The 24,188-nt window shown below is 51.8% G+C and overlaps 1 protein-coding gene across 4 annotated transcripts in view; it reads right to left on the minus strand.

The window, feature by feature from the left end:
- The window catches only part of ARHGAP27 (Rho GTPase activating protein 27), a 38,842-nt gene that overhangs the window by 4,017 nt on the left and 10,637 nt on the right, over positions 1-24,188 (minus strand). Inside the window, exons 1-11 of one of the 4 annotated variants that reach the window (XM_030923757.1) lie at positions 12,466-13,440; positions 11,413-11,653; positions 7,957-8,364; positions 7,267-7,449; positions 6,945-7,025; positions 6,789-6,872; positions 6,615-6,680; positions 6,375-6,442; positions 5,966-6,056; positions 5,053-5,157; positions 43-141 (exon numbers count right to left, since the gene is read on the minus strand). In XM_030923757.1, the coding sequence (XP_030779617.1) occupies positions 43-141; positions 5,053-5,157; positions 5,966-6,056; positions 6,375-6,442; positions 6,615-6,680; positions 6,789-6,872; positions 6,945-7,025; positions 7,267-7,449; positions 7,957-7,998 (819 nt within the window). In that variant the 5' untranslated portion in view covers positions 7,999-8,364; positions 11,413-11,653; positions 12,466-13,440. Of the gene's footprint in view, positions 1-42; positions 142-5,052; positions 5,158-5,965; positions 6,057-6,374; positions 6,443-6,614; positions 6,681-6,788; positions 6,873-6,944; positions 7,026-7,266; positions 7,450-7,956; positions 8,365-11,412; positions 11,654-12,465; positions 13,441-24,188 lie in introns of those variants that run through there. The other 3 variants (XM_010383624.2, XM_030923755.1, XM_030923756.1) reach the window with 3 other exon arrangements.

Genomic DNA, 24,188 nt, shown 5'->3' on the forward strand with positions numbered 1-24,188 from the left:
ACCACCTCCCCACCACCCCTAGAGGTTCTGGGCTCTGCTTACCAGCTCCTGGATGCCCTGAGCAATGGCCTTATGCCAGGTGCTGATGATAGCCTCCGAGTCATGCTGAATCAGGTACTCCGAGCCATCTCGGCTCCGCAGCTGGAGGGACACAAGTCACTGGGTCATCTCTGGTACCCTGGGTCTGCCCTGGGGGTAGGCACTCAGAGCTTAATGGAGCAAGGGCCTCACCCCAGGCCAAGTGTTGGATCTTCTGCCTCGCTTAAAGCAGTGGGTGACAGCATCTCTGTGTTACAGATGAGCAAACTGAGGCTCAGCAAGTTTTAGCTGCTTCTTCATGGGCACACAGCTAGTGAGTGATGAGCACAGAGCTGCATGGCTCAATTGTCTGGTACACTTTCCCTCCCCCATCCTGCCTCCCTGCAAACCACAGAACGTGGCAGGCCTCATGCAGAGCACTGGCCTGCAAACTAGGTGAAAGAAAATTCCTATGTGAGGCCAGGCACGGTGGCTCACACCTGTAATCCCAGCACTTTGGGAGGCCGAGGCAGGCTGATCACCTGAGGTCTGGAGTTCAAAACCAGCCTGGCCAACATGGTGAAACCCCATCTTTACTAAAAATACAAAAATTAGCCGGGCATGATGGTGGGCTCCTGTAATTCCAGCTACTTGGGAGGCTGAGGCAGAAGAATTGCTTGAACCTGGGAGGCGGAGGTTGCAGTGAGCTGAGATCACGCCCCTGCACTTCAGCCCGGGCGACAGAGCAAGACTCCATCTCAAAAACAAACAAACAAAAAAACCCCAGAAACTTCCTATGTTGAGACCCCTGTCTATTAGAAGCAACAGTGAAAAGAGGGAGCGAGGATTTGAAAGCAGATCATGGCTGATCCCAGAGAAAGCAAGGTCTCCCCTTGCCCCTCCCCATACACACACTGAGGACTCAGAAACGTTGTCCCACCTTCTGCAGCCAGGAGTTCCCACCACTTCCCACACTTCAGCGTGGGCAGCACATCTTCTGTTAGCTCACTTCATCATGAAGAATAAATTAAACAAAACACCAGATGGAAACTTGCCACCGCAGGACTGATGCTCAAAGCCCTCTCTGAGTTGGATGGCAGCTTAGATGGATCCCTCATCAGCCTCTGGCTCTGAGGACCCAGTGTTCCAGGTTAATGTGAATGTTTAGCTGCAACAGCTCACACCAACCCTGCCCTTTCGATTCAGTGAGAGTCAGAGACAACAGAAACTGTCTCAGACCCCAGGACACAACTTCTAGAATTAGAGTGGACTGTCTTTGGCTGTCCTTTAAAACTTATACTTGAAGACTATTTAAACTGCTTTTTAAAATAAAAAGAGGCTGGGCACGGTGGCTCATGCCTGTAATCCCAGTACTTTGGGAGGCTGAGGCGGGCGGATCATGAGGTCAGGAGATTGAGACCATCCTGGCTAACACGGTGAAACCCTGCCTCTACCAAAAATACAAAAAATTAGCTGGGCCTGGTGGCATGCACCTGTAGTCCCAGCTACTCAGGAGGCTGAGGCAGGAGAATCGCTTGAACCTGGGAGGCAGAGGTTGCAGTGAGCCGAGATTGCGCCACTGCACTCCAGCCAGGGCGAAAGAACGAGACTCTGTCTCAAAAAAAAATAAAGAAAAGAAAAGAAAATGGCATATCGCATCCCCTAGCCCTCCCCTGCAAAGGATAGAAAACCTTCAAGAGGCAGATAACACAGCCTCACTCTAATCAAAGCAGACAAGAGCCCTGCTCAAGATTACCTCAGAGAATGGCTTGACAACACTTCTAAAACAATAGCCATGATTTTTGGCAGCTCTCTCAAAACATAATCAGTTCACATTTGCAAGTTTCATATAGAAGGCAAAGCTGTATCATTACATAGCAATGTATTTCACAAAATATTCACCCCTAGCCATGCCCATAATCCTAGTGCTTTGGAAGGGCAAGGTGGGAGGAGTCCCTGAGACCAGGAGTTCAAGCCTAGGCGATATAGTGAGACTCTATGTCTAGAAAAAAATTTAAAAATTAGCCAGGCTTGCTGGTGTGCACCTATACTTCCAGCTACTCAAGAGGCTGAAGCGGCAGCATCACTTGAGCCCAGGAGTTGGAAGCTGCAGTGAGCTACGATCAGGCCACTGCACTCCAGCCTGGGCAACACAGTAAGACCCTATCTCTAAGAACAAACAAATTAACAAAATATTTATCCTGCTGACTGCACAGGCAAATGCTAGCAGCTTTCAGGGGACTGTTGCTGAAGTTTTCTCTGACTTTGGGGTGACTAGGAAGACCTGCTATGAAAATTTCCTGGGTCCAACAAAGCTATCCATCCTGAATGATATAAAATTTGGGGCTGTCTCTTGAGGAAAACCCTGGAGCTGCCTACAGGCCACCCTGCACAGAGGGAGGATGGCCAGCAGTCAACCAGGAGGCAGGGGCTCCTGATTTCCACTCAGGCCTGCCCACCTTCCCACTGGCCTGAGCAGCACCTGCCTTCCAGTCCTTGCCAGCAAAGACAACTCAGAAAGCCCTATTCTTTAACTTTCATCAAAAGCCCATCAGTGAAGACCTTCATCGAGAACTGTTTGAAGGATATCCCTAGCCCTCAAAGTAAGGGGAGAAACATGCCTAGCAAAGGTGATGTCTCAGACCGGGCATGGTGGCTCATGGCTGTAATCCCAACACTTTGGGAAGCCAAGGTGGGTAGATTACCTGAGGCCAGTAGTTTGAGACCATCCTGGCCAACATGGTGAAACCCTGTCTTTACTAAATACAAAAAATTAGCTGGGTGTGGTGGCAGGTGCCTGTAGTCCCAGCTACTCGGGAGGCTGAGGCAGGAGAATCACCTGAACCCAAGAGGCAGAGGTTGCAGTGAGCCAAGATTGCGCCACTGCACTCCAGCCTGGGCAACAGAGTGAGACTCTGTCTCAAATAATAATAATAATAATAATAATAATAATAATAATAATAATAATAAAGGTGATGTCACTCCTCAATTGAACACCATGGCAGATATTGTTAGTTGATCACAGAACTCTACCCTGCCAAGCCCAGAGAAGCCTTCAGAATTCTTCTCAAGAAGGTTCCAGGCGGCTGGGTGCAGTGGTTCATGCCTGTAATCCCAGCACTTTGGTAAGCTGAGGTGGGTGGATTACGAGGTCAGGAGATCGAGACCATCCTGGCTAACACGGTGAAACCCCATCTCTACTAAAAATACAAAAAATTAGCTGGGCATGGTGGTGGGTACCTGTAGTCCCAGATACTTGGGAGGCTGAGGCAGGAGAATGGCATGAGCTCGGGAGGCGGAGCTTGCAGTGAGCCGAGATGGTGCCACTGCACTCCAGCCTGGGTGACAGAGCAAGACCCTATCTCAAAAAAAAAAAAAAAAAAAAAAAAAGGAAGGCTCCAGGCTGGGCACCATGGCTCACATCTGTAATCTCAACCCTTTGGGAGGCTGAGGCTGGAGGATCACTTGAGGCCATAAGTTTGAGACCTGCCTGGCCAACATAGTGAGACCCCATCTCTATAAAGACTAAAATTAGCCAGATGTGATGGAATGCACCTGTAGTCCTAGTTACTTGGAAGCCTTAGGTGGGAGGATCACTTGAGCCCAGGGGCTTGTGGCTTTAGTGAGCTATGACCTGTGCCACTGCACTTCAGGCTGGGCAACAGAGCAAGACCTTGTCTCTAAAAACAAAAACAAAAAATAAAAACAAAAACGAAACCCCACAAGACTCCAGACCTACTCATCAGAGTAGCTCATGAGATGAAACCAGTTTTCCAACTTTGCTTTGTAGATATCCTGGCTCTAGAACTGAATGGAGCTTGGTGAATAATCACGAAACGACGCACTCAGGTTCCTTGCAGAATTGCTTTTTCTGAGCTCAGACATGAGGTCACACTCTTGGCCTTATCATAATGATGCTACCTGAAGCAGCCCCAGATCTTGAATTAAACCTCCCTGGAGCTGTTTTGCAGGGTACCTGCCGCGTGCTTCTAGATCCCATGTTCATGGAGCTACACACAAGAAATTTAAGAGTGAAGCCTTAGGAAAAACCTTTGATTCCCTCAACATCTAGGTGGGTTTTATTATTTTTTCAACAACAAAGAGACATGCACATGATAGCCCTTCTCTTTTCACCTCACCTAGCAGCAAAGTCAGAGCTAAATTTTCCTCAGTAACCACCACCTTAGTACATCATCTCCCCCTAATTCCTCTCCATCTTGAGTCCCATCTCTTACTTGTTTTCTGTGGTCCTGGCTTTTCAGTAAATTTGCCAGTTCACCACATGTGTTTCTGTTGTGAACTGCCTCAAACCTTCTAGGGACTGAGGTCAGGGTAAGAGTAGTTTACAAACAAGACAACATGTGGACAGTGAAGGGTGTGGCACTGGGAGTACCTTCCTGGGTCTTCTCTCCCTTCCTGAGGGGGTAGCATGGTAGTCTTCTCCACTGCCCCGGTTTACTCACTGGGGATGCAGTCCAGTCAGAAATGGGGCAGGGAAGGGGACCTGGGGAGAAAGAGGTCTTCCAACCAGGCCTGTCACAGTAAGCAGCCAAGGACACGGAGCCTCCTGTCTCTCTCAGGCTGGGATGAGGGCTGCCATTCTAGGCAGGAGAATTTCCTCTCCCAGAGGTCCTACTCCTCACCACCCTCCAGGGCAAGGATTATTATTAACTCATCTCCTGGAGAGGGAACTGCAGAATCTGTGATGTTAGAAACACAGGACAGGTCCCCTGGGGTTGGGGGCCAGCATTGGCCTTGAGCCCCAAGAATTGGTAGCCCCAATTCCTCCCAGGTCCTCCTTCTTGGGGCTTGCCTACAGTAAGGATCCCAGAGCACTGCCAACAACTGCACCAATATCACCTCTCTGGCTCTGGATTCCTACCTCTATTAATACAGCCAAAAGCTGCACTCAATGTTGGCTCATAGGGAATTAAGGGTCAAAAACCCCCAGGTCATTTCCAGGTCAACAGTTGTCAGAGGGCTGACAGGCATCACTAAGCCCCTTCCCTCCTTCTCCCCACCCCGGCTACTTACCTCCAGCACATTCTTCCTACTGGATTTGTCTTTGGGGGCCCAGGAGAGAGTGGCCCCCCTCAGCTCCACTGTGTACTCGGGGGTGGAAAACTTGGAAGGCTGCCTCTGTGGGAGAGGGAGGAAGGTGACAGGGAGCCCTCAGCTCAGATGTGTCTGCTGTGGCACTCTGACCCTAGGAATAGGATGGGGTCTATGGCATGGCCAGGAAACAACTCTGGGGAAAAGAGCCCCAGGGGTTCCTGAACCCAGACCCTGATGCTTCTTAACCACAGAGCCTGCTGGCTGGCCTGTCCACTGCTGTCCACCCATCCAGGGGAGGACAAGAAAGGAGCGCAGTCTGCATCCCTGCAAGCAGGTATGCCCGCCCCCAGCCTCCCTGCCCTCCAGGCTGGAGCTGGCCACCCTCAAGACTGTTCCCCATCTCCAGCGGGCTAAAACTACTTGTCTTGGAGTGAAGCTGCCAGCATCACCCCCTTCCTGGCAAGGCCCAGCTCCTCTGACACTCATGAACCACTCTCTCAGACATCGTCATCTCCAAGCCAGATTAGATAGAGCAGATGGGGGCTGGGCACAGTGGCTCACGTCTGTAATCCCAGCACTTTGGGATGCCGAGGTGGGCGGATCACCTGAGGTCAAGAGACCAAGACCAGACTGGCTAACATAACAGAAACCCCATCTCTACTAAAAACACAAAAATTAGCCAGGCATGGTGGCACACGCCTGTAGTCCTAGCTACTCAAGAGGCTGAGGCAGGAGAACTCTGGAGGCAGAAGTTGCAGTGAGTCGAGATTACACCACTGCACTCCAGCCTGGGTGACATAGCGAGACTCTGTCTCAAAAATAAATAAATAAATAAATAAATAAATAAATAAAAGCAGATGGGGTGGTCCCTGCCCTGAGGGCCTGGCCTTACCAGGCCGCCTGCAGCTGAGGTCTTTGAATCCTTGAAGAATGTCAGGACACCACCCTCCAGCACAGTCCAGGAGGCACTCCAGTGCTTCTTCCTAGGTGGGGGTGGGGAAGTAGGGGTGGCAGAACTTAGATTTGGTCCTGGGTTGAGGGCCCCTCCTACCCCAGGAACAAGTCAGAGCTTAGGAACACAGGCTAGGGCACCCCACTATGAGGGTTAGAATCCCGACTCTAACACCTAGCAGCCAAAGGACCTTGAGCAAGTCACTTTATCTCTCAGTGTCTCATGTCCACAGAGGACCACTCACAAAATTGTTGTGAGGATTAACAAGAGCCTGGCGTATAGGAAGTGCTCAGTGAACATCATCACCAAGGCCCACCCTGCCCCGGCCTGGGTGTAGATGGGCTCTCACCGGAGCCGCTTTCCCTTTTCTGCCGTCTTGGTGCGATGGAGCACCCCTGCCTTGTCCAACGTCTTGGTCTAAGAGAGAAAAGAGAGAGAAGGTGCAAGAGTGGGTAGTTAAGGGGTGAGCTATGGGGAGTAGAGGCTGGTCACCTGCTCAGCTGCCACTCTCTATGGTCTGAGCCCATGGCCCCACTGAACCCTCCTCGCCAGCCCCACCACCTGGCTGGGGGTAGGGGGTGATGCCTACCCTCACAGCAGCTGTGGCAGGACAGACTTCCTCCCAGCTCCCAACCTCATCCAGCTCTGCAGGGACCTATGGGGAAGACAGATATGTCCCGCCCAGTCCCTCCTCCCAGACCTCCAGAAGCCCCCCAATGCTACTGTGGTGGTCCTGCCAGGACCTCAATGGCTCCTTCCCTACCTTCTCCTCTGGAGGGCTGGCCTGGGCTGGGGTGTCATCATCCTGGCTGGATTTATGGATGCTTCGAGGGGCAGGGACAGGGACCTGGGGAGAAAGACACAGTCGTATGTGATCTCTTCCTCTCTCCCCAGCACCCCCCTTTCCCCAGGTTGTTACCTGGGGCAGCTCCCATCGAACGGAGGAGTCCTCTGGATTGTAGAAGTATGGCTTCCCGTGAGGGTCCTCCAGCCTCACCCACTGTGGAGAGAGGAACGGTCAGGGCCTCCCGCCCTGCTCATGAGAAGGGAGGAAAAGGTGCCCTCCAACCAGGTTCCAAGACAGCACCAGGGAGTCTGGAGGGGCAGGTGCAGGTGATGCGTTTGACGGGTTTAGGCTCTTTGTGGGAGCTACAATTTAGAGCACTCAGGCGACCTATTAGTGAGGAAGGTTGTGGGGAGGACTCCGAGGCTGGCCGGGTCCATCTGCCCGCTTCGCCTACCTGCTCCTGGGTGAAGTGGTTGGTGTAGAGCATCTGCTTGTCCTGGCTGACATGACAAGACCAGCCGGGGGGTGTGGTCAAGGGAGAGGTGGGGCCGGGCTCACCGAAGGAGCCCACGGGAGAATAGTCCTCCTCGGGGTAACTGGTCAGTGACTCGGGGTAGTCCGTCTCAGGGGTGGGGGGCTGCGGGGAACAGAAGGTAGAGTCAGAGGCTCTGATGGCCAGTACTGCCCGCTAGCCCTGCCGTTTTGGACCAGGCCCACCCCTTTGCCCTCTGGTCCCTGGAGCTGTGGGAGCAGGAGGTAGAGTCAGAGATACTCAGAGGTAGCTCCGCCCACCCTGGCTCCGCCCCTCACCCTCTGGTCCCTGGGGCTGTGGGAGCAGAAGGCGTCAGAGGCACTCAGAGGTAACCCCGCCCACTCCAGCCCTGTCCCAAGCCTGTGCTCCCCGCGTCTATAAAACAGGAGGCGGGGTCAGAAGTGCTTAGAGGTAGCCCCGCCCACTCCAGCCACGCCCTTCACCGAGGGGTCCCTGGGTCTGTGGGAGCAGGAGAAGGAGTCAAAGGCTCTCAGAGGTAGCCCTGCCCACCCATCACCACCCCTCACCCGTGTGTCCCTGGGCCTCTGGGAGCAGGAGGCAGGATCAGAGGAGCTCAGAGGTAGACCCGCCCACTCTGGCCCTGCCCCTCACCCGCGGGTCCCCGGGGCTGCCAGGGCTCAGGCCCGGCTGCATCTCGAACTCCTCCTCGGGCTCGTTCTCGGCCTCGTCCTCCCAGGCCGTCTCGCCCGTCAGCGGGTTGTAGAAGAACACTCTGCGGCTCTCCTCATCCCAGTACTGGCCCCACTCGGTCTCGAGGCTCACGTGGCTGTCCACCGAGGCAGGGGAGGTGGCTGGGCTGGCGGCACCCTCGGCAGCCTCAAAGGGCGACTCCCAGGTGGTAACTCCCGTGTCTGGATTGTAGTAGTAGGGGCGCCCGGTGCCCGCGTCCGTGTGCGTCTCCCACACTGGGCTGGGGAGGGGGACCGCAGTGGCGCTTGGCGAAGTGGCCCGGGGCTGCCTCTCTATGTTCGCGTACACGGGCTCCGGGGGGTCGTCCACCTGTGGGAGGAAAAAGGAGGAATTTTGTGTTTTCAGAAACCTTCCAAAATGCTAACAGAGGTCCCCTCTGGGCAGTGCGATTATAGGGGTTTGTTTTTATTTTCTTTAAACTTTTCTGCAGCCTCAAAATTTTGTACAACGAAGCTTTTTAAAAATCACAGTTCTTCTGTTGACTGTGACAACATCACTAATATGTAAACTCCTTGAAAGGGGAAGCGCCTGTTTGAAGTGGCCTCTCCCTGAGCTTTAGCCCCTTGGGCGACCTTTGAAAAGTCACACTACCTCTCTGCCTCAGTTTCCTGGGTGTAAAATGTCTGCTCTGCCCACTCCGGAAATTGTAGTGAAGAGTGAATGAGGAAATGCTCTTGAAAGTGCTTTGTGAAGTGTTCAGTGCCCCAGATGGCTAGGTCAATTACATTAATTTTATTTATCAATAATAATAAAACATTGATAACCCAGTTCTCACAACTGTGTACTCACAGAGGCAAGTCAGAGGTTGGGCAGGAACTGAGAAGTGGCCTGGGGGATGCCCCTGTTTGTGGTGCCCATTCAGGGCCCTGCTGCATTCTTTTTTTGTTTTTTTGAGATGGGGTCTTGCTCTGTCGCCCAGGCTGGAGTGTGGTGGTGCAATCTTGGCCCACTATAACAGCCGCCTCCCGGGTTCAAGCTGTTTTCTTAAAGCCCCATTAAAAGTTCCCACCCCACCTCCCTCCCAGCCCAGAAAGCTCTGGGCCTGGACTCAGTACCGTGTCTGGATTTGGGGACTGAACTTTTCAAGGTGAAGTTTGCAGGTGTCAGAACCAATTCCAGACAAGAGAGGGAGAGAGGACAGCCAGATGGGCTGGAGAATGGAGGGGCAAAGAGAGGTGAATCATATTCCAACACCCCAAAGGAGAGTGAGGGCAGCTGGGGGTTCAATCACATAGAACATAAACCTAGCCATGTTTAAGCCTCCCAGAACAGAGGCTCTCCTGACTCACACCTCAGAGCTCCCTGCGGGCTGCAGGGCGAAGTCTAAGCCCTTAACCAGGCACAAGAGACAGTCCCCTCACCGGCCTGTGCTTCCACTATTATTTCCTGCCACTCCTTGCCCCTTGCCTTGAACTTTAAGCTCCAGTAGCACCAGTTGCTAGAGGTCCCCACCTTCCCTGCTGTTTCCTCCAGGCCTAGGCTCATTTGCAGCCTGCCCAGGCCCATCTCCACCCCTTTTTATGCCTGGCTGACTCCAATTCCTTCGTCAGGACTCAGCTCAGGTGCCAGGTTCCAGCCTTTTCCCAAGATTCCCGCCATCGCCATGCCCCCACATTCAGCCCAGCACCCTCAGCTCCACAGAGGGACAGGCGACTACATTCTCGAACCCCAGGCAGCAGCATGGTATTACTACTATTTTCTTTTCTTTTTTCTTTTTTTTTTGAGACAAAGTCTCTCTCTGTCGTCCAGACTGGAGTGGAGTGGTGTGATCTCGGCTCACTGCAACCTCCGCTTCCCACGTTCAAGCGATTCTCATGCCTCAGCCTCCCAAGTAGCTGGGATTACAGGCATGCGCCGCCACACCTGGCTAATTTTTGTATTTTTAGTAGAGATGGGGTTTTGCCCTGTTGGCCAGGCTGGTCTTGAACTCTTGACCTCAGGTGATCCACCCACCTCGGCCTCCCAAAGTGCTGGGATTACAGGCGTGAGCCACCATGCCCGGCCGATTACTATTTTCTAAGCATACACAAAACTTCAGGGGAAAGCGGATTTCCACATTTCAATTTTTTTTTTTTCAGAAACTTTCCAAAATGCTAACAGAGGTCCCCTCTGAGCACTGTGATTATAGGGGTTTATTTTTGTTTTGTTTTCTTTGAACTTTCCTGCAGCCTCAAAATTTTGTACTACAAAACTTTCAAAAAATCACAGAAGTTCCTCTGCTGACTGTGACACCGTCACTAAGCTGTAAACTCCTCGAAAGAGGAAGCACCTGTTCAAGGTGGCCTCTCCCTGAGCCTTAGGCAGACGCCAAAAAGAAAAAAAAAATCATTTTTCACCAAACTGATGCTAAAAAACCAAAGCAAACCAAGCCAAAACAACAAAAAGAATAAGGAAAAGAAGAACATTCGTTCACCCAACAAAGATTCGCCTGCTCTGCGCCAGGCGCTGTTCGAAGCACGGGGAATGCAGCAGTGAAGAAAGGGACACAAATCCCTCCCCAGCAGAGCTGGCACTCAAGTGCACCTGTGTGTAAATGGCAGGGGTGATGAGTAAATGGACAGCATGTCAGTGCTGATCACTGCTAAGCAAGAAAGGAAAACACTGTCAAAGAAGAGGATGTTACACGGTGCTGGTCCCCAGGTGCCCGGGGTCAGAGAGAGCTGGGGATCCCAGCCCATCAGTTCTTCGCTCCTCTCCCCTTCCTCTAGGCTCCTGTGTGGCTGAGAGGGGACCCTCCACCCCACTTCTCCTTTCTCTACCCCCACCACAGCCCTGATGTGGCATCCTGTAGTCCAACCACAACAGGACTCTCACTGGCCCCCAACAGAAAAGGCATCCTCCCACCTCCATGACTTTGCTCCAGCCGTTCCCTCAGCCTGGAATTCCCTTCTCTGGTTCTCTGCCTACCCAAATCCTGCTGTCTCACGGTGCTCAGCTGACAAGCCTCTCCAGGGAGAGGCCAAACCTGCTGGCACTCTGCTCACTGCTCTGGTGGGGCCCAATGGCGTTCTGCCTTGGTGGGCAGCCAGTTGTCCAGTCATCTGCCCACCTCCTCTGCCCCAAAAGGCAGGATTTTCTTGAGAGCAAGACTAAGGATAATGTAGCTGATTCCATTTGCCGCCCAGCAGCTGGGCCAATGCCCTGAAGCACACAGCAGGTCTGCCACAAACACTTACTGCTTGAGTACACAAGTCTAACCCATGCCAAGTTTCAGCAACAAACACACCTGACATGGCAGGAGAGCCTGGAATGAGTTGAGTTTTCTGAGGAGGACGTTGGAGCCACAGAAACCAGGAGATTCCTGGGGAGGGCAGGATGGAAGCAGCAGGGAAAGGAAGGCAGAGGAACTAGACACACCTGCCATCCTCCCAGCTGAACCCACTGGGGCAGGGGTTGAAAGGCCCCACCGGGGTGGATGAGCTGATAAGGAGCAGACTCTTTGGAGCAGGAGTTTCTACTTGGCAGGCTGTGGGCTGTGGCTGAGTCCCCAAGGAGTCCCAGGCCAGTGAGGCTGATGGGGTCTTCACACAAAGGAACATCCCCAGCAGGTACAGAGGAGATTTGGGAGGTAGACGTTTAGGTCCCCAGGATGACAGGGCTGTCACAAGGAAGAGAAGACATGGTATCACGCTGCAGGGGCAGAGCAGCGTTCCTCTGAAGGAAGCATTCTGAGGACTGGGCCTGCCAGAGACACAGGCTGCTTCTGGAGGTAGCAGGGGACGCTTGCTGGAGGTGACTGAGCAGAGTCTACTCCCTGTTAGGGAAGCCACAGCCCTGTGGTGGGCATTGAACTGCAGCATCCTTCAGGCCCCTTCAAACTCTAGAACTCTCTGCAGACCCCGCGCAGTGCTGAGCTAGAGATGCCTCCTCTCCTGGCAGAGCCTCAGCTGGGTTCTGACCAGCTCCTGGGACCAGATGCAGTCACGCCCTCCACATCCTCTGGCCTTCAAGGAGTTACAGCAGCACCTGCCGCTCCTACCCTCCTCCTTGCTCCCATGCGTGGAGGTCCAGCAAGACCCAGATGCAGCTCATAAACAGGGGCCTGACCACAGAGCCAAAGGCTCTTGGGCCGCATCCTAGAGACAAGAAGTCGCCTTCCCACCCCAGGCCAGAGGAGGAGCCAAGAGGGACCTGGCTGTCAAGCTCCAGGCTGCCCAGCCCCCTGGCACTTCCTTACAGTGGTTCACCCCTTGTCTCCAGTTCCCTCCCCTGTCCACAAGCAGGTGGCAGTCCTGCCACTCTTGCCCCAAGCTGACCACCTCTTGGATGGGCCTCTAAGAAGGAAAGAGAAAAGGAAGTATGAGCCCCAACTTCCAAGAGGCTCCGTGCTCTGAGCCCCAGCTCGCGCAGCTCCTAACAGGGCTTGGGGTAGAGGTCCACGGGGCACCCCTTGACCCCAGCGTCCCCTACCTGTGCCCGCAAGGCTCGACTCTGCCTCCTAGTCACTTTGGCGATCATGTCCACCATCCTGGCCCCTCCGAGCTGCCGGGACAGAGCCCTGGGAAGGTTTTGGGGGTGGAGCCCAGGGGGCACTACCCCAGTGCTGGCACAGGGCAACAGGGAAACAAGAAGTTGCCTCGAGATGGCGGGAGGCTGAGACTCCAGCCCATTTCCTGTCAGGGCTGCGGAAGTGTTGCTTGTGTTGGGGCGGGTCGGGTGGAGGGGCCTTAGATTGGGGATATTTTTATGCTTCTAGAAATACCGCTGGCTGCCCCACTCAGTGCTCTAATGACCAGTGAGCCGCATCCCAGGCCCAGACATAGCCATGGTGTGGGCTGCACAGGGGAAGATCAGGGCCAGACCCAGGCACAGCACAAACTGCACAGAGAGAATCACAGCTGAGCCTGTGGGGGAGGGGCGCACTGCACAGACAGGGCGGGCAGAGGAGGTGCTGAGTGCTGGGGGCCTGGGCTGGCCTGGAGTGGCTCCTGGGGCGGAAACAGGACAATGAGTGGTTGTCCACTCCCTCTAGGCCCAGGGAGGGCGTAATGGGAAAGAGGAAGCGTGTGGGGGGAGGGGAAGGGTTCCCAAAGAGGAAGGGGTCTGGGCAGATGTGATATCACAGGGAGCTGGCGTCTGGACTGTGCCAGCTCCGAGGAGGACAGGAAGAATTCTGACCATACCACTATCTGCCCACCTGACCACCTGGGTCTGTCTCCTCCAGACTCAGTCACCAAGATGCACATGCCCTCCCCTGCCTGCATGCCCACATGGGCCCACTCCCACTTGCGTGTCCACATACATGTACAAGTATGCCCGTGCCTGTCCCCTCTTCTCTAAGGACCCAGAGAAGAGGGCCAGGCACCAGCTTCTTCCAGGAGGAAGACTAGATCTTCTCCCTGGCCTCTCTTCCCTTCACCCCCTCGTGTGCGGTGTTAGACCCCAGCCACATGCCCTGAGTGAGAAGTTGCAGCCCCTCCTCTGAGCCCATAGGCCCATCTTGTCTTCCCTCCTCCCTTAGAAGTGCTTCCTCTCCAGGCTTAAGGGTCAGGCAGCACTAAGCCCACGAGCCTACCCCTGCTGAAGGCTACCTCCCTTCCAGGTCAGGCTCTGACCCCCGCCCTCCCACTCTAGGCCCATTCTTCCTCCTCCGGCCCCCACCCTGGCTCTGTTTTTCTCCCCTGCCGTGTCCCTCAGCCCTTCCTCTCCTGTACCCATTGTGGACTGGGGACAAGGACCCCAAGCAGAGCCAGGCACAGTGTGAATGTGGGGCATGAGACACTTGGAGAGATCACACTAGGAGCAAGACTGGGCCCCATGCCCTGCTCTGCCCGCAAAAGCTCTCGTACCAGTGTCCCATTCCCTGTGCCTGACTCAGAAGCCCAGACCCCAGGGGTAGACTAATCCCCTCCTCCCTACCAGGGCAGAGGACAGCAGGAATCACAGAAGGTTGGAGGCCTCATGCTTATCACATACCTGACCCATCTCTCTGTCCCCACCCTGAGGCTAGGGATGCGGACTCACACACACACACACATACCACACACATGTGTGCGTGCATATGACAGGTCACCAAGGGATATACAACCAGGTCCCAGAGACAGGAAGAGCCTCTGTAAATTCTAGAGAGGCCAGAAACTCTGAGCCACCAGGGAGGAGCTGGGTGGGGAGGGGAGAGAGGAGGACAGGTGTGGAACTCAGGCCCTCAGCACTGCCCTGCAGGTAGAATGGGGGGCAGGGACTTCCTGTGGCCAGGGCCAGGAGTGTCAGTGTCAGGGCTGGGACTGCAGAATGGGCAGCCAGCAACTCACCTGGCATCTCACCTGCTTCTCTTCCCCAGTAGGAAGCTGGGCCCCCACGATGGAGGTCTCCCAGGGAGCTCCAGCCCCAAACTATAGGGACTGAACAAACTCACACAGTTCCTGCCTGCTCTTGGCCACAGAAGTTGGCCCTCAGGCCCTGTCTGGGCTTCCCTTCCCCCAGCGAGAGGAGGTGATGACCACAGTGGCTCCCCAGTGGGGTCCGCCTCCCTCCACCACACCCTCATCCCTCTGAGAGGCACAAGGGGGAGGATCAGGAGAGGTTCTAGAACAAACCAGCTGCACAATACCCCTCCTCTCCCTGCTGTGACCTCACTCTTCCCTCCCAAACCCTCATAGGAAGTGCTGGGACAGGAGCAGGTGTACTAGGAAGATACAGTCCTCTGGGGCTGGAGGCAAAATGAACACCTCCAAACCAGGACTTGGTCCAGGAACTGACTCAGGGGCTGGTGAGGGGACATGATGTCCTTTGTTGACTCAGTGAGTGTGCTCTGTGCCACCCAGGCCAGGTGGAGGGGGAGCCGGAAAGAATGGTGATCTTTGCCTCAAGGAGCTCAGCCATGTCCACACGACAGGTCCCTCCCCCAACACATGTTCTCCAGGACAGAAACTGGGTCTCCCCTTAACCATCCCGTCCTGACCCAGAGCTACATGTCCAGGGGCAGGATCAGGGGAGCTGGGGGTGACCCCACAGGGTCCTGGGCCTTAGGCCTCAGTAGGCTTTGGGGAGCCGTGCCTAGCCCAGCCCTCTGAGATGCTGATGGAAGTGGTTTGGGCTGGGACCTGGGGAAAGTGTTTAATTTGAAGCCTCCTTCGGTGATTTGACTGTGCCTCCCAGGTGAGGCACCACGGCTCAGTATAATCTTTTTTTTTTTTTTTCTTTTTTATAATATGGAGTCTTACTCTGTCACCCAGGCTGGGGTGCAGTGGCTCGATCTCAGCTCACTGCAATCTCTGCCTCCCAGGCTCAAGTGATTCTCCTGCCTCAGCTTCCTGAGTACTGGGATTACAGGTGCCTGTCACCATGCCCAGCTAAGTTTTGTACTTTTAGTAGATACGGGGTTTCATCATGTTGGCCAGGCTGGTCTCAAACTCCTGACCTCAAGTGATCCGCCACCTTGGTCTCCCAAAGTGCTGGGATTACAGACAGGAGCAGCCCAGCTGGCTCAGTGTCATCTTATTGCATGGATGTGTGGGGAGATTCCAAACCTAACAGTTTCAGGTGAGACCCTTTTCTTGGGCTTGGGGCAGAAGCTTCCATTGATTCAAAGGGAAGAAGAGTGAAGCTGGAGTCCAGAGACTCGGGCTCTTGTCTAGGCTCTACTTCAGGTTCCCGACGAGCAGCCGCTTGAATTTCTGGCCTCAGCTTCTCCATCTGTAGAACAGAGCTGTCAAACCCTACCGTGTCACAGGGCTGCTTCTGTGAAAGAGCCGAGCGGGCCCTGGGTTTCCACACCCATGGGGATTGGGGGAAAGCAGGCCTGCACTTCTGCTTTTCTGCCTTCGGGTTTCGATTGGGTGCCCTCAGCTGTGGACTCTGTCCCCAGCCTCTGGGTGAACTCATGGGGCTGCCTGCCTGGCCTGCTCCTCCAAGGCAGGGTGGGAGCTGGGGTGGGGCTTCCTCAGGGCTCACACCACCTGTGCTCTAAGTAAGGCTGGCAGAGACCCAGCAGGGCCGCTGGGGCCAGGAGGGATCAGAAATGGTCCATGAGGGGCCTGGCGTGGTGGCTTAGGCCTGTAATCCCAGCACTTTGGAAGGCTGAGGCAGGAGGATTACTTGAGGTGAGAAGTTTCAGACCAGCCTGGTCAACATAGTGAAACCCCGTCTCTACTAAAAATACAAAAATTAGCTGGGCGTGGTGGCATGCACCTGTAATTCCAGCTACTCAGGAGGCTGAGGCAGGAGAATTGCTTGAACCTGGGAGGCAGAGGTTGCAGTGACCCAGGATCGCACCACTGCACTCCAGCCTGGGTGACACAGCGAGACTCCGTCTCAAAAAAAAAAAAAGAAGAAGAAATAGCCCATGAGGGAACCTCCCAGTCAGCAAAGCCTGTAGGGATGAGCCAGGCTAGGGAGGTGGGAAAATGAGACCAAGGAGTGGTCACCTTCTGCCCACCCCCTCAAACGTATCTGTGTTTGCACCCACCATTCCTTCCCCCTCCCCCAGTGGAAGGCACAGGGCCCTGCCATCCAAGCCAACGTCCCCAGCCCAGGCCTGAAGGACCCCATTGCCTCCCACTTGCTCGGAAGTGGCCTCACCTCAAATCTCCAACCCTTCCTTTCTGACTACCTTTGTCCCTTTCTCATTTCAACAAACTCAAGGCCTCACCTTTTTTTTTTTTTTTTAGACAGCGTCTTCCTCTGTCACCCAGGCTGGAGGGCAGTGACATGATCATGGTTCACTGCAGCTTTGACTTCTTGGACTCAAGCAATCCTGCTTCAGCCTCCCAAGTACCTGGCAGTACCGGCCCACACCACCATGCCCAGCTGTTTTTTTTTAGAGACAGGGTCTCACTATGTTGCCTAGGCTGGTCTTGATCTCAAGAAATCCTTGAGATCCTTGGGCTCAAGAAATCCTCCCACCTCAGCCTCCCAAAGTGCTGGGATTACAGGCATGAGCCACTCCACCCAGTTGGTCTCTCCATCTTAAAAAGAAAATGTTGGCCGGACACAGTGGCTCACGCCTGTAATCCCAGCACTTTGGGAGGCTGAGGCAGGTGGATCGCTTGAGGTCAGAAGTTCAAGACCAGCCTGGCCAATGTGGTGAAACCCCATCTCTACTAAAAATACACACATACACACAAAATAGCCAGGTGTGGTGGCGGGCGCCTGTAGTCCCAGCTGCTTGGGAGGCTGAAGCAGGAGAACCACTTGAACCCCAGATGTTGCAGTGAGTAGAGATCACACCGTTACTCTCCAGCCTGGGTGACAGAGAGAGAGTTCATCTCAAAAAAAAAAAAGTTCGTTCCCTGGACCCAGTTCTGCATCCCCTTTTAACAACGAATTCCTTTTTCCTTCCTCCTGTTTGAGCCAACTTCTCTGTCCCCTCACTTAGACAGCCAGCCCACTGCTGGCCTTCCACCACTTCCTTGATGACAGATCTGGTCCTTCGCTGGCCTGACTTCTCTCCAGTGTTTGCTCTTTAAAATCCTCTCCTTCTTGGGCTTCCTCGGGCCAGGTGTCCTGGTTTTCCTTCTTTTCCTCTGCTACTGCTCAGCAATTCGGCCCCAAGCTCCACCTCCCCTGCCACAGCCTCTTGCTTGGTGTCTCACCTGGCTTCTCACTCCACTGCCTTGGGAGAGCCCAGCCCCACCGGCTGTAGAGGAATAACTCGCAGCAAAGTCTCCAGGGTCACATATCCCACTGCCATCTGGATGTCCTTTGTACACGTCAAAAGCTGTGTGCCCCAAATCAAATTTGTCCTCTCCCTCCTCCTTCCTCCATCTCAGCATCTGAGTGACATCTACCTCTGTCACTCAAGGTAGAATCATCCTTGCCTCCTGCTGGCTTTGCCTCATCTGACACTGAGCCCCATTGATCCCACCAGCCTAAGCCTTGCAGACCTGCCTACCAGTTCTCAGGTAACAAACACCAGGGTTAGAGGAAGACGGAAACACTGCTGCACGGAAGCAGACACCTTGCAGGCAGGGCAATGAGTCAGTGTCCAGGCAGAAGGAAAGGGCGGGGCTCTTCAAGGGAGATTGAAGAGACAGCCAGATGCAAGGCATGGCCTTGGACGGGATCCTGAACCAAACAAACCAGCTATGAGAGAGATGTTTTAGGATAAGGCAGAAATCTGACGATGGCTTAGGTCATAGATGATACTAAGGAATTATTGTTAATTTTGTCAGATATGATAGGGTGTTTATGGAGAAAGACATCACTTTTCAGAGATGCATGCTGAAGTTTTCAGGGGTGAAATATATCTAGAATTTATAATTCATCAGCAATAAATAAATAAAAATAAACATGGCAAATATTGTTTTTTCTCTTTTCTCTCTTTTTTTTCCTAGTAGAGCAGCCAGCAAGATGCTGGCTCCTTGCTATTGTTAAATCTAGGCAATAGGTAATTGTATTTTTTTTTAATTTTTTATTTTTTGAGACAGAGTCTAGCTTTGTCACCCAGGCTAGAGTGCAGTGGCGCAATCTCGGCTCACTGCAACCTCTGCCTCCCGGGTTCAAGCAATTCTCTGCCTCTGCCTCCTGAGTAGCTGGGATTACAGGCGCCCACCACCATGCCCAGCTAATTTTTTGTATTTTTAGTGGAGACAGGGTTTCACAATCTTGGCCAGGCTGGTCTCAAACTTCCGACCTTGTGATCCGCCTGCCTCAGCCTCCCAAAGTGCTGGGATTCTAGGCGTGAGCCACTGAGCCCAGCCCATATTCATTTTTCAAAAATATTATTGGCCGGGTGTGGTGGCTCACAGCCTGTAATCCCAACACTTTGGGAGGCCGAGGTGGGTGGATCACCTGAGGTCGGGAGTTTGAGACTAGCCTGACCAACACGGATAAACCCCGTCTCTACTAAAAATACAAAAAAATTAGCCGGGTATGGTGGCCCACACTTGTAATCCCAGCTACTCAGGAGACTGGAGAATCACTTGAACCCAGGAGGTAGAGGTTGCAGTGAGCTGAGATTGAGCCATTGCACTGTAGCCTGGGCAACAAAAGTGAAACTCTGTCTCAAAAAAAAAAAAAAATTATTTTTGGCTGGGCGTGGTGTCTTATGCCTGTAATCCCAGCACTTCGGGAGGCTGAGGCAGACGGATCACCTGATATCAGACATTCGAGACCAGCCTGGCCAACATGGCAAAATCCCTCCTCTATTAAAAATAGAAAAATTAGCAGGGCCTGGTGGCATATGCATGTAATCCCAGCTACTTGGGAGGCTGAGGCGGGAGTATCACTTGAACTCGGGAGGCAGAGGTTGCAATAAGACGAGATTGTGCCATTGCACTCCAGGCTGGGCAACAGAGCAAGACTTGGTCACAAAAAACAAACAAAAAAAAAAACAAAAAAAAAAATTCTTTTTGTCCAGGCATGGTGGCTCACACCTGTAATCCCAGCACCTTGGGAGGCAGAGGTAGGTGGATCACTTGAGATCAGGAGTTCGAGACCAGCCTGGCCAACATGCTGAAACCCCGTCTGTACTAAAAATACAAAAATTAGCCAGGCGTGGTGGCACGTGCCTGTAATTCCAGCTACTCGGGAGGCTGAGACATGAGAATCGCTTGAACCTGGAAGGTAGAGATTGCAGTGAGCTGAGATTGTGCCATAGCCCTCTAGCCTGAGTGACAGAGCAAGATTCTGTCTCAAAAAAAAAAAAATTATTTTTACTTTTCTTCATGTTGGACATTTTCTTTTATTGGTTTTAAATTTAAAATGTATTTACTTATTTTTAATATCGAGGCAAGGTCTCACTGTGTTTTTCAGGCTGGTCTTGAACTCCTGAGTTCGAGCAATCCTCCCGCTTCGGCCTCCCAAAGTGCTTGGATTATAGGCATGAGCCACCAGGCCCAGCCTATTTGGACATTTTTATAATAAAAAGTAAAAAAAAAAAAAATTCCCTCAAACTTTTTTACTATTCTCCATCCTCACTGTCGCTACCATATAAGCGTGTGGTCTCGGCTATTTGGGAGGACGAAGTGGGAGGACTGCTTGAGCCCAGGAGGTTGAGGCTGCAGTGAGCCATGATCGCACCACTGCACTCCAGCCTGGGTGACAGAGTGAGACCCTGTCTCAAAAAAGAAAAGAAAAAAAGTTGTTCATTATTTCTCCTCTGGAAACAGACTGCCCTTCAGCTTCTCCTGCTCCCGATGTGTGACAAAGTAGTTCCTCTCGCTTTTAGACACAACTCTGGAGCTGGCATTCTGGGAATAAGGCCACTTCAACATGCCCTGTTCCCCTCTGCTCCCAACTGCGACCTGCTACTGCCTAAGTCAAGCAGAGGCTGGGGCAGTGGGTGGGTGGGACCTGGCTGGCACAGGTGAAAGGCTGTGTCTGAGGTGGAGGCTCCCAGGGAAACCCTGGGGCAGGCTGGCCCATCATGGGACCCCAGGCAGAAGGCAGGGTGGTTCTTGTATCCTTGTGCCCAGGAGCTCAGGGGTCCAAACAGGTGGGCCAGGTAGTCTCTACCCGTAAGGCCAGGGCACCAAGGAGATAGGGAGAATTCCTGCTGGTGTTTTGACATCACAGATGTCCCATGCCTAAGGCCCACTGGCAGAGACCACCATCCCTTCTCCACTCTAGGCCCCCCCCCCCCCACCAAGTGGAGTACTCCTGCAGCTTGACCCCAGCTCTGGGGAGCAAAGACATATAAACTCAGTCTGTGACAGCTCAGCAGGGGGAACAGACAGAACCACCAAACCAGCTGCCTGCCGCCACCAGACCCCAGCACAACCGGGACCCAGGACGCACTAAACAGGCCACCGCCACCAGACCCCAGCACAACTGGGACCCAGGACGCACTAAAGATGCCATCACAGGTCATGGGGAAAGACAAACTTGTCAGTGAAAGGCCACAGAACAACTGGCTGCCCATCCAGAGATAAACAAATAAATAAACACGTATATAAACAAGGGAGGGTCCACATCTCACTCTGTCCATCCACAATAACCCTCAAAGGATTAAAGATTTAAATTTTTAAAAATGAAGCCATAAATATAATCAAAGAAGAAAACAAAATCTAATATGCTATATGTATATACATATATATAAGCCTATATATTTTATGTCTATATATATAAAAGACTTCAATATGCTGCACATATATAAATATATATAATATAAACTATGCTCTGTGTGTGTATATATAAAAGACTTAAATATGCTGTATGTATATATATATAAAAGACTTTGTAACAAAGACTCAAAATATAAAAGCCATAAAATAAACGAGTGATACATCAGACTACATAAGTATACTTTAAGAAAACTTGCATGGCAAAATAATGCTATTAACAGAGTCAAAAGACAATCAGGGTTGGGGAGGGAATTACGACTGGTAATAACAGACAAAGGGCTATTTTCCCTAGTATAGAAAAAGGTACTATAACTCAATAAGAAAAAAAACCGACAACCCAATACAGAAACAGGCAAAGGATATAAGTAGACCATTCACAGAAAAAAAAAAGGGGGGGCGGGGAACAAACAGCCCTTAAATATATGAAAAGATAATCTTACTGGAAAGAGAAAGGCAAATTTAAAGTACCTTAAGATAATACATTTTGGCCGGGCGCGGTGGCTCAAGCCTGTAATCCCAGCACTTTGGGAGGCCGAGACGGGCGGATCACGAGGTCAGGAGATCAAGACCATCCTGGCTAACACGGTGAAACCCCGTCTCTACTAAAAATATAAAAAACTAGCCGGGCGACCTGGCGGGCGCCTGTAGTCCCAGCTACTCGGGAGGCTGAGGCAGGAGAATGGCGTGAACCCGGGAGGCGGAGCTTGCAGTGAGCTGAGATCCGGCCACTGCACTCCAGCCTGGGCTACAGAGCGAGACTCCGTCTCAAAAAAAAAAAAAAAAAAAAAAAAAAAAAAAAAAAAAAAAAGATAATACATTTTATGGTCAGGTTGGCAGAAAACAAAAGTTTGACAACAGTCAGTTGGCAAGGCTTTGGGGACTAGACACTCTAATTTGTGTTGATGAGGGCAAATTGGTATACGCCTCATGGGACATACCCATCAAATATCTATTATTTACCTTTTGACCCCAAAATCCCACTTCTGGAATTTTTCCTACTTCTACCTGTACATATGTAAAAGGGTATTCATTATGGCATTGCTGTAACAGCAAAAAATGGGAAACATTCCACGTGCCTGTAAACAGGAGACTGGTAAAATGGATTATCTGTAGTTGTAGGGAAGGAGACACAACCTCTCTAGGTACAATCTCCAAGATACATTGTCAAAGAAATAAATAAAACAAAAAGTAAACAAGGTTTTTTTTTTGTTTAGTTGTGTTGTGTGTGTGTGTGTGTGTGTTTTAACCTTGTTTTACACACAGGACGGTGTTGCTTAAGAGAGAGAAAATTAAGTAATCAGAGTCGTAGTCATACTTGTTTGTACTCAGAAACTTTGGAAGAATTAAGAAAGAATGAATGAAAGGCGTGACTTTTGAGGTGAGGGAGAACAGAGCAGGGAAACAGGGTACACGTGAGATTTTTACTATAGACTTTAAAATATTGTTTTGATTTAAAAAATACTTGTAAATATACTACCTAGTAAAATAAATTCAAGGCTATTGGCAAAATAGAGGGGCTGGAGAATGCAATTACAACTTGAATACAAACTCTTAAGGAGACTCGAATCAAGCAGAGTTTTTAAAAAGGACTGATTTTGGCCGGGCGCGGTGGCTCACACCTGTAATCTCAGCACTTTGGGAGGCTGAGGCGGGCAGATCACGAGGTCAGGAGATCGAGACCACCCTGGCTAACACGGTGAAACCCCATCTCTACTAAAAATACAAAAAATTAGCTGGGCGTGGTGGCGGGCGCCTGTAGGCCCAGCTACTCGGGAGGCTGAGGCAGGAGAATGGCGTGAACCCGGGAGGCGGAGCTTGCAGTGAGCTGAGATCCCGCCACTGCAGCTCAGCTTGGGCCACAAAGCAAGACTCCGTCTAAAAAAAAAAAAAAAAAAAAAAAGGACCGATTTTTAGAATTCATTGTACTAGTTGAAGGAGAAGAAATTCACTCTTGAGATTCAAATTTGCAGCCTGGAAGGTCAAGAAGAAATATCAAACCTCAGAGCAAAAGGACACCAAGAATGAAATAAAGACACCAAAGATAAACGGGGGACCCAGTCAGGAGTGCTCATATGCAAAGGAAAGAAAAAGCTGGTGAAAGAAACAATAATCAAGCAACAGGGCGAGCGCGGTGGCCCACGCCTGTAATCCCAGAACTTTGGGAGGGGAGGCAGGCACATTGCTTGAGTCCAGAAATTTAAGACCAGCCCGGGCAACGTGGCGAAACCTTGACTCTCCAAAAACTACAAACAAAATTAGCTGGGCGTGGTGGCGGGCGCCTGTATTCCCAGCTTCTCAGAAGGCTGAAGTGGAAGGATCACTTGAACCCAGGAGGTCGAGGTTGCAGTGAGCCGTGATCGTGCCACAGCACTCCAGCCTGAGTGGCAGAGTAAGACCTTGTCTCAAAAAAAAATAAAAAATAAAGAAACAAGAATCAAATCAAGTAACAAATAGATGTTCCTAAGCTGAAAAAAGACCGGAGTCTACAGAGTGACAGGTTCTGTAACTTCCAGATGAGGGTGCTGAGAAAAGAATCCCCATCAAGGAATGTGCTAAAGAATATGTGTTTGATTAGGAACCCCAGAGAAGAGACAGCTGCCAGTAATGAAATGGAAAGTGTAATGGGAAGAAAAAGGAAATGGATAACCAGATCAGAGGGAAAAAACTGCAAGGTAAACCAATAAATGTAAAATAAGCCAAAGGTAATCAAATCAAGTACAGTAGATCAACTGTTAAACGAAATGTGAACAGATTGAATTCTCCCACTAAAAGACAAAGAGTCAGCTTGGGTTTAAAAATGCAGTGATAGGCTGGGCACAGTGGCTCACACCTGTAATCCCAGTACTTTGGGAGGGTGAGGCAGGTGGATCACCTGAGGTCAGGAGTTTGAAACCAGCCTGACCAATGTGGTGAAACCCTGTCTCTACTAAAAATACAAAAATTAGCTGGATGTGGTGGCGTGTGCCTGTAATCCCAGTTAATCAGGAGGTGGAGGCAGGAGAATCACTTGAACCTAGGAGGTGGAGGTTGCAGTGAGCCGAGATTGTACCACTGCACACCAGGCTGAGTGACAGAGGAAGACTCCATCTCAAAAAACATACAAACAAAAAAACCATGAAAATAACAAAA

The sequence above is a fragment of the Rhinopithecus roxellana genome, chromosome 19 (assembly GCF_007565055.1).
Source record: "Rhinopithecus roxellana isolate Shanxi Qingling chromosome 19, ASM756505v1, whole genome shotgun sequence".
Lineage (NCBI taxonomy): Eukaryota > Metazoa > Chordata > Mammalia > Primates > Cercopithecidae > Rhinopithecus > Rhinopithecus roxellana.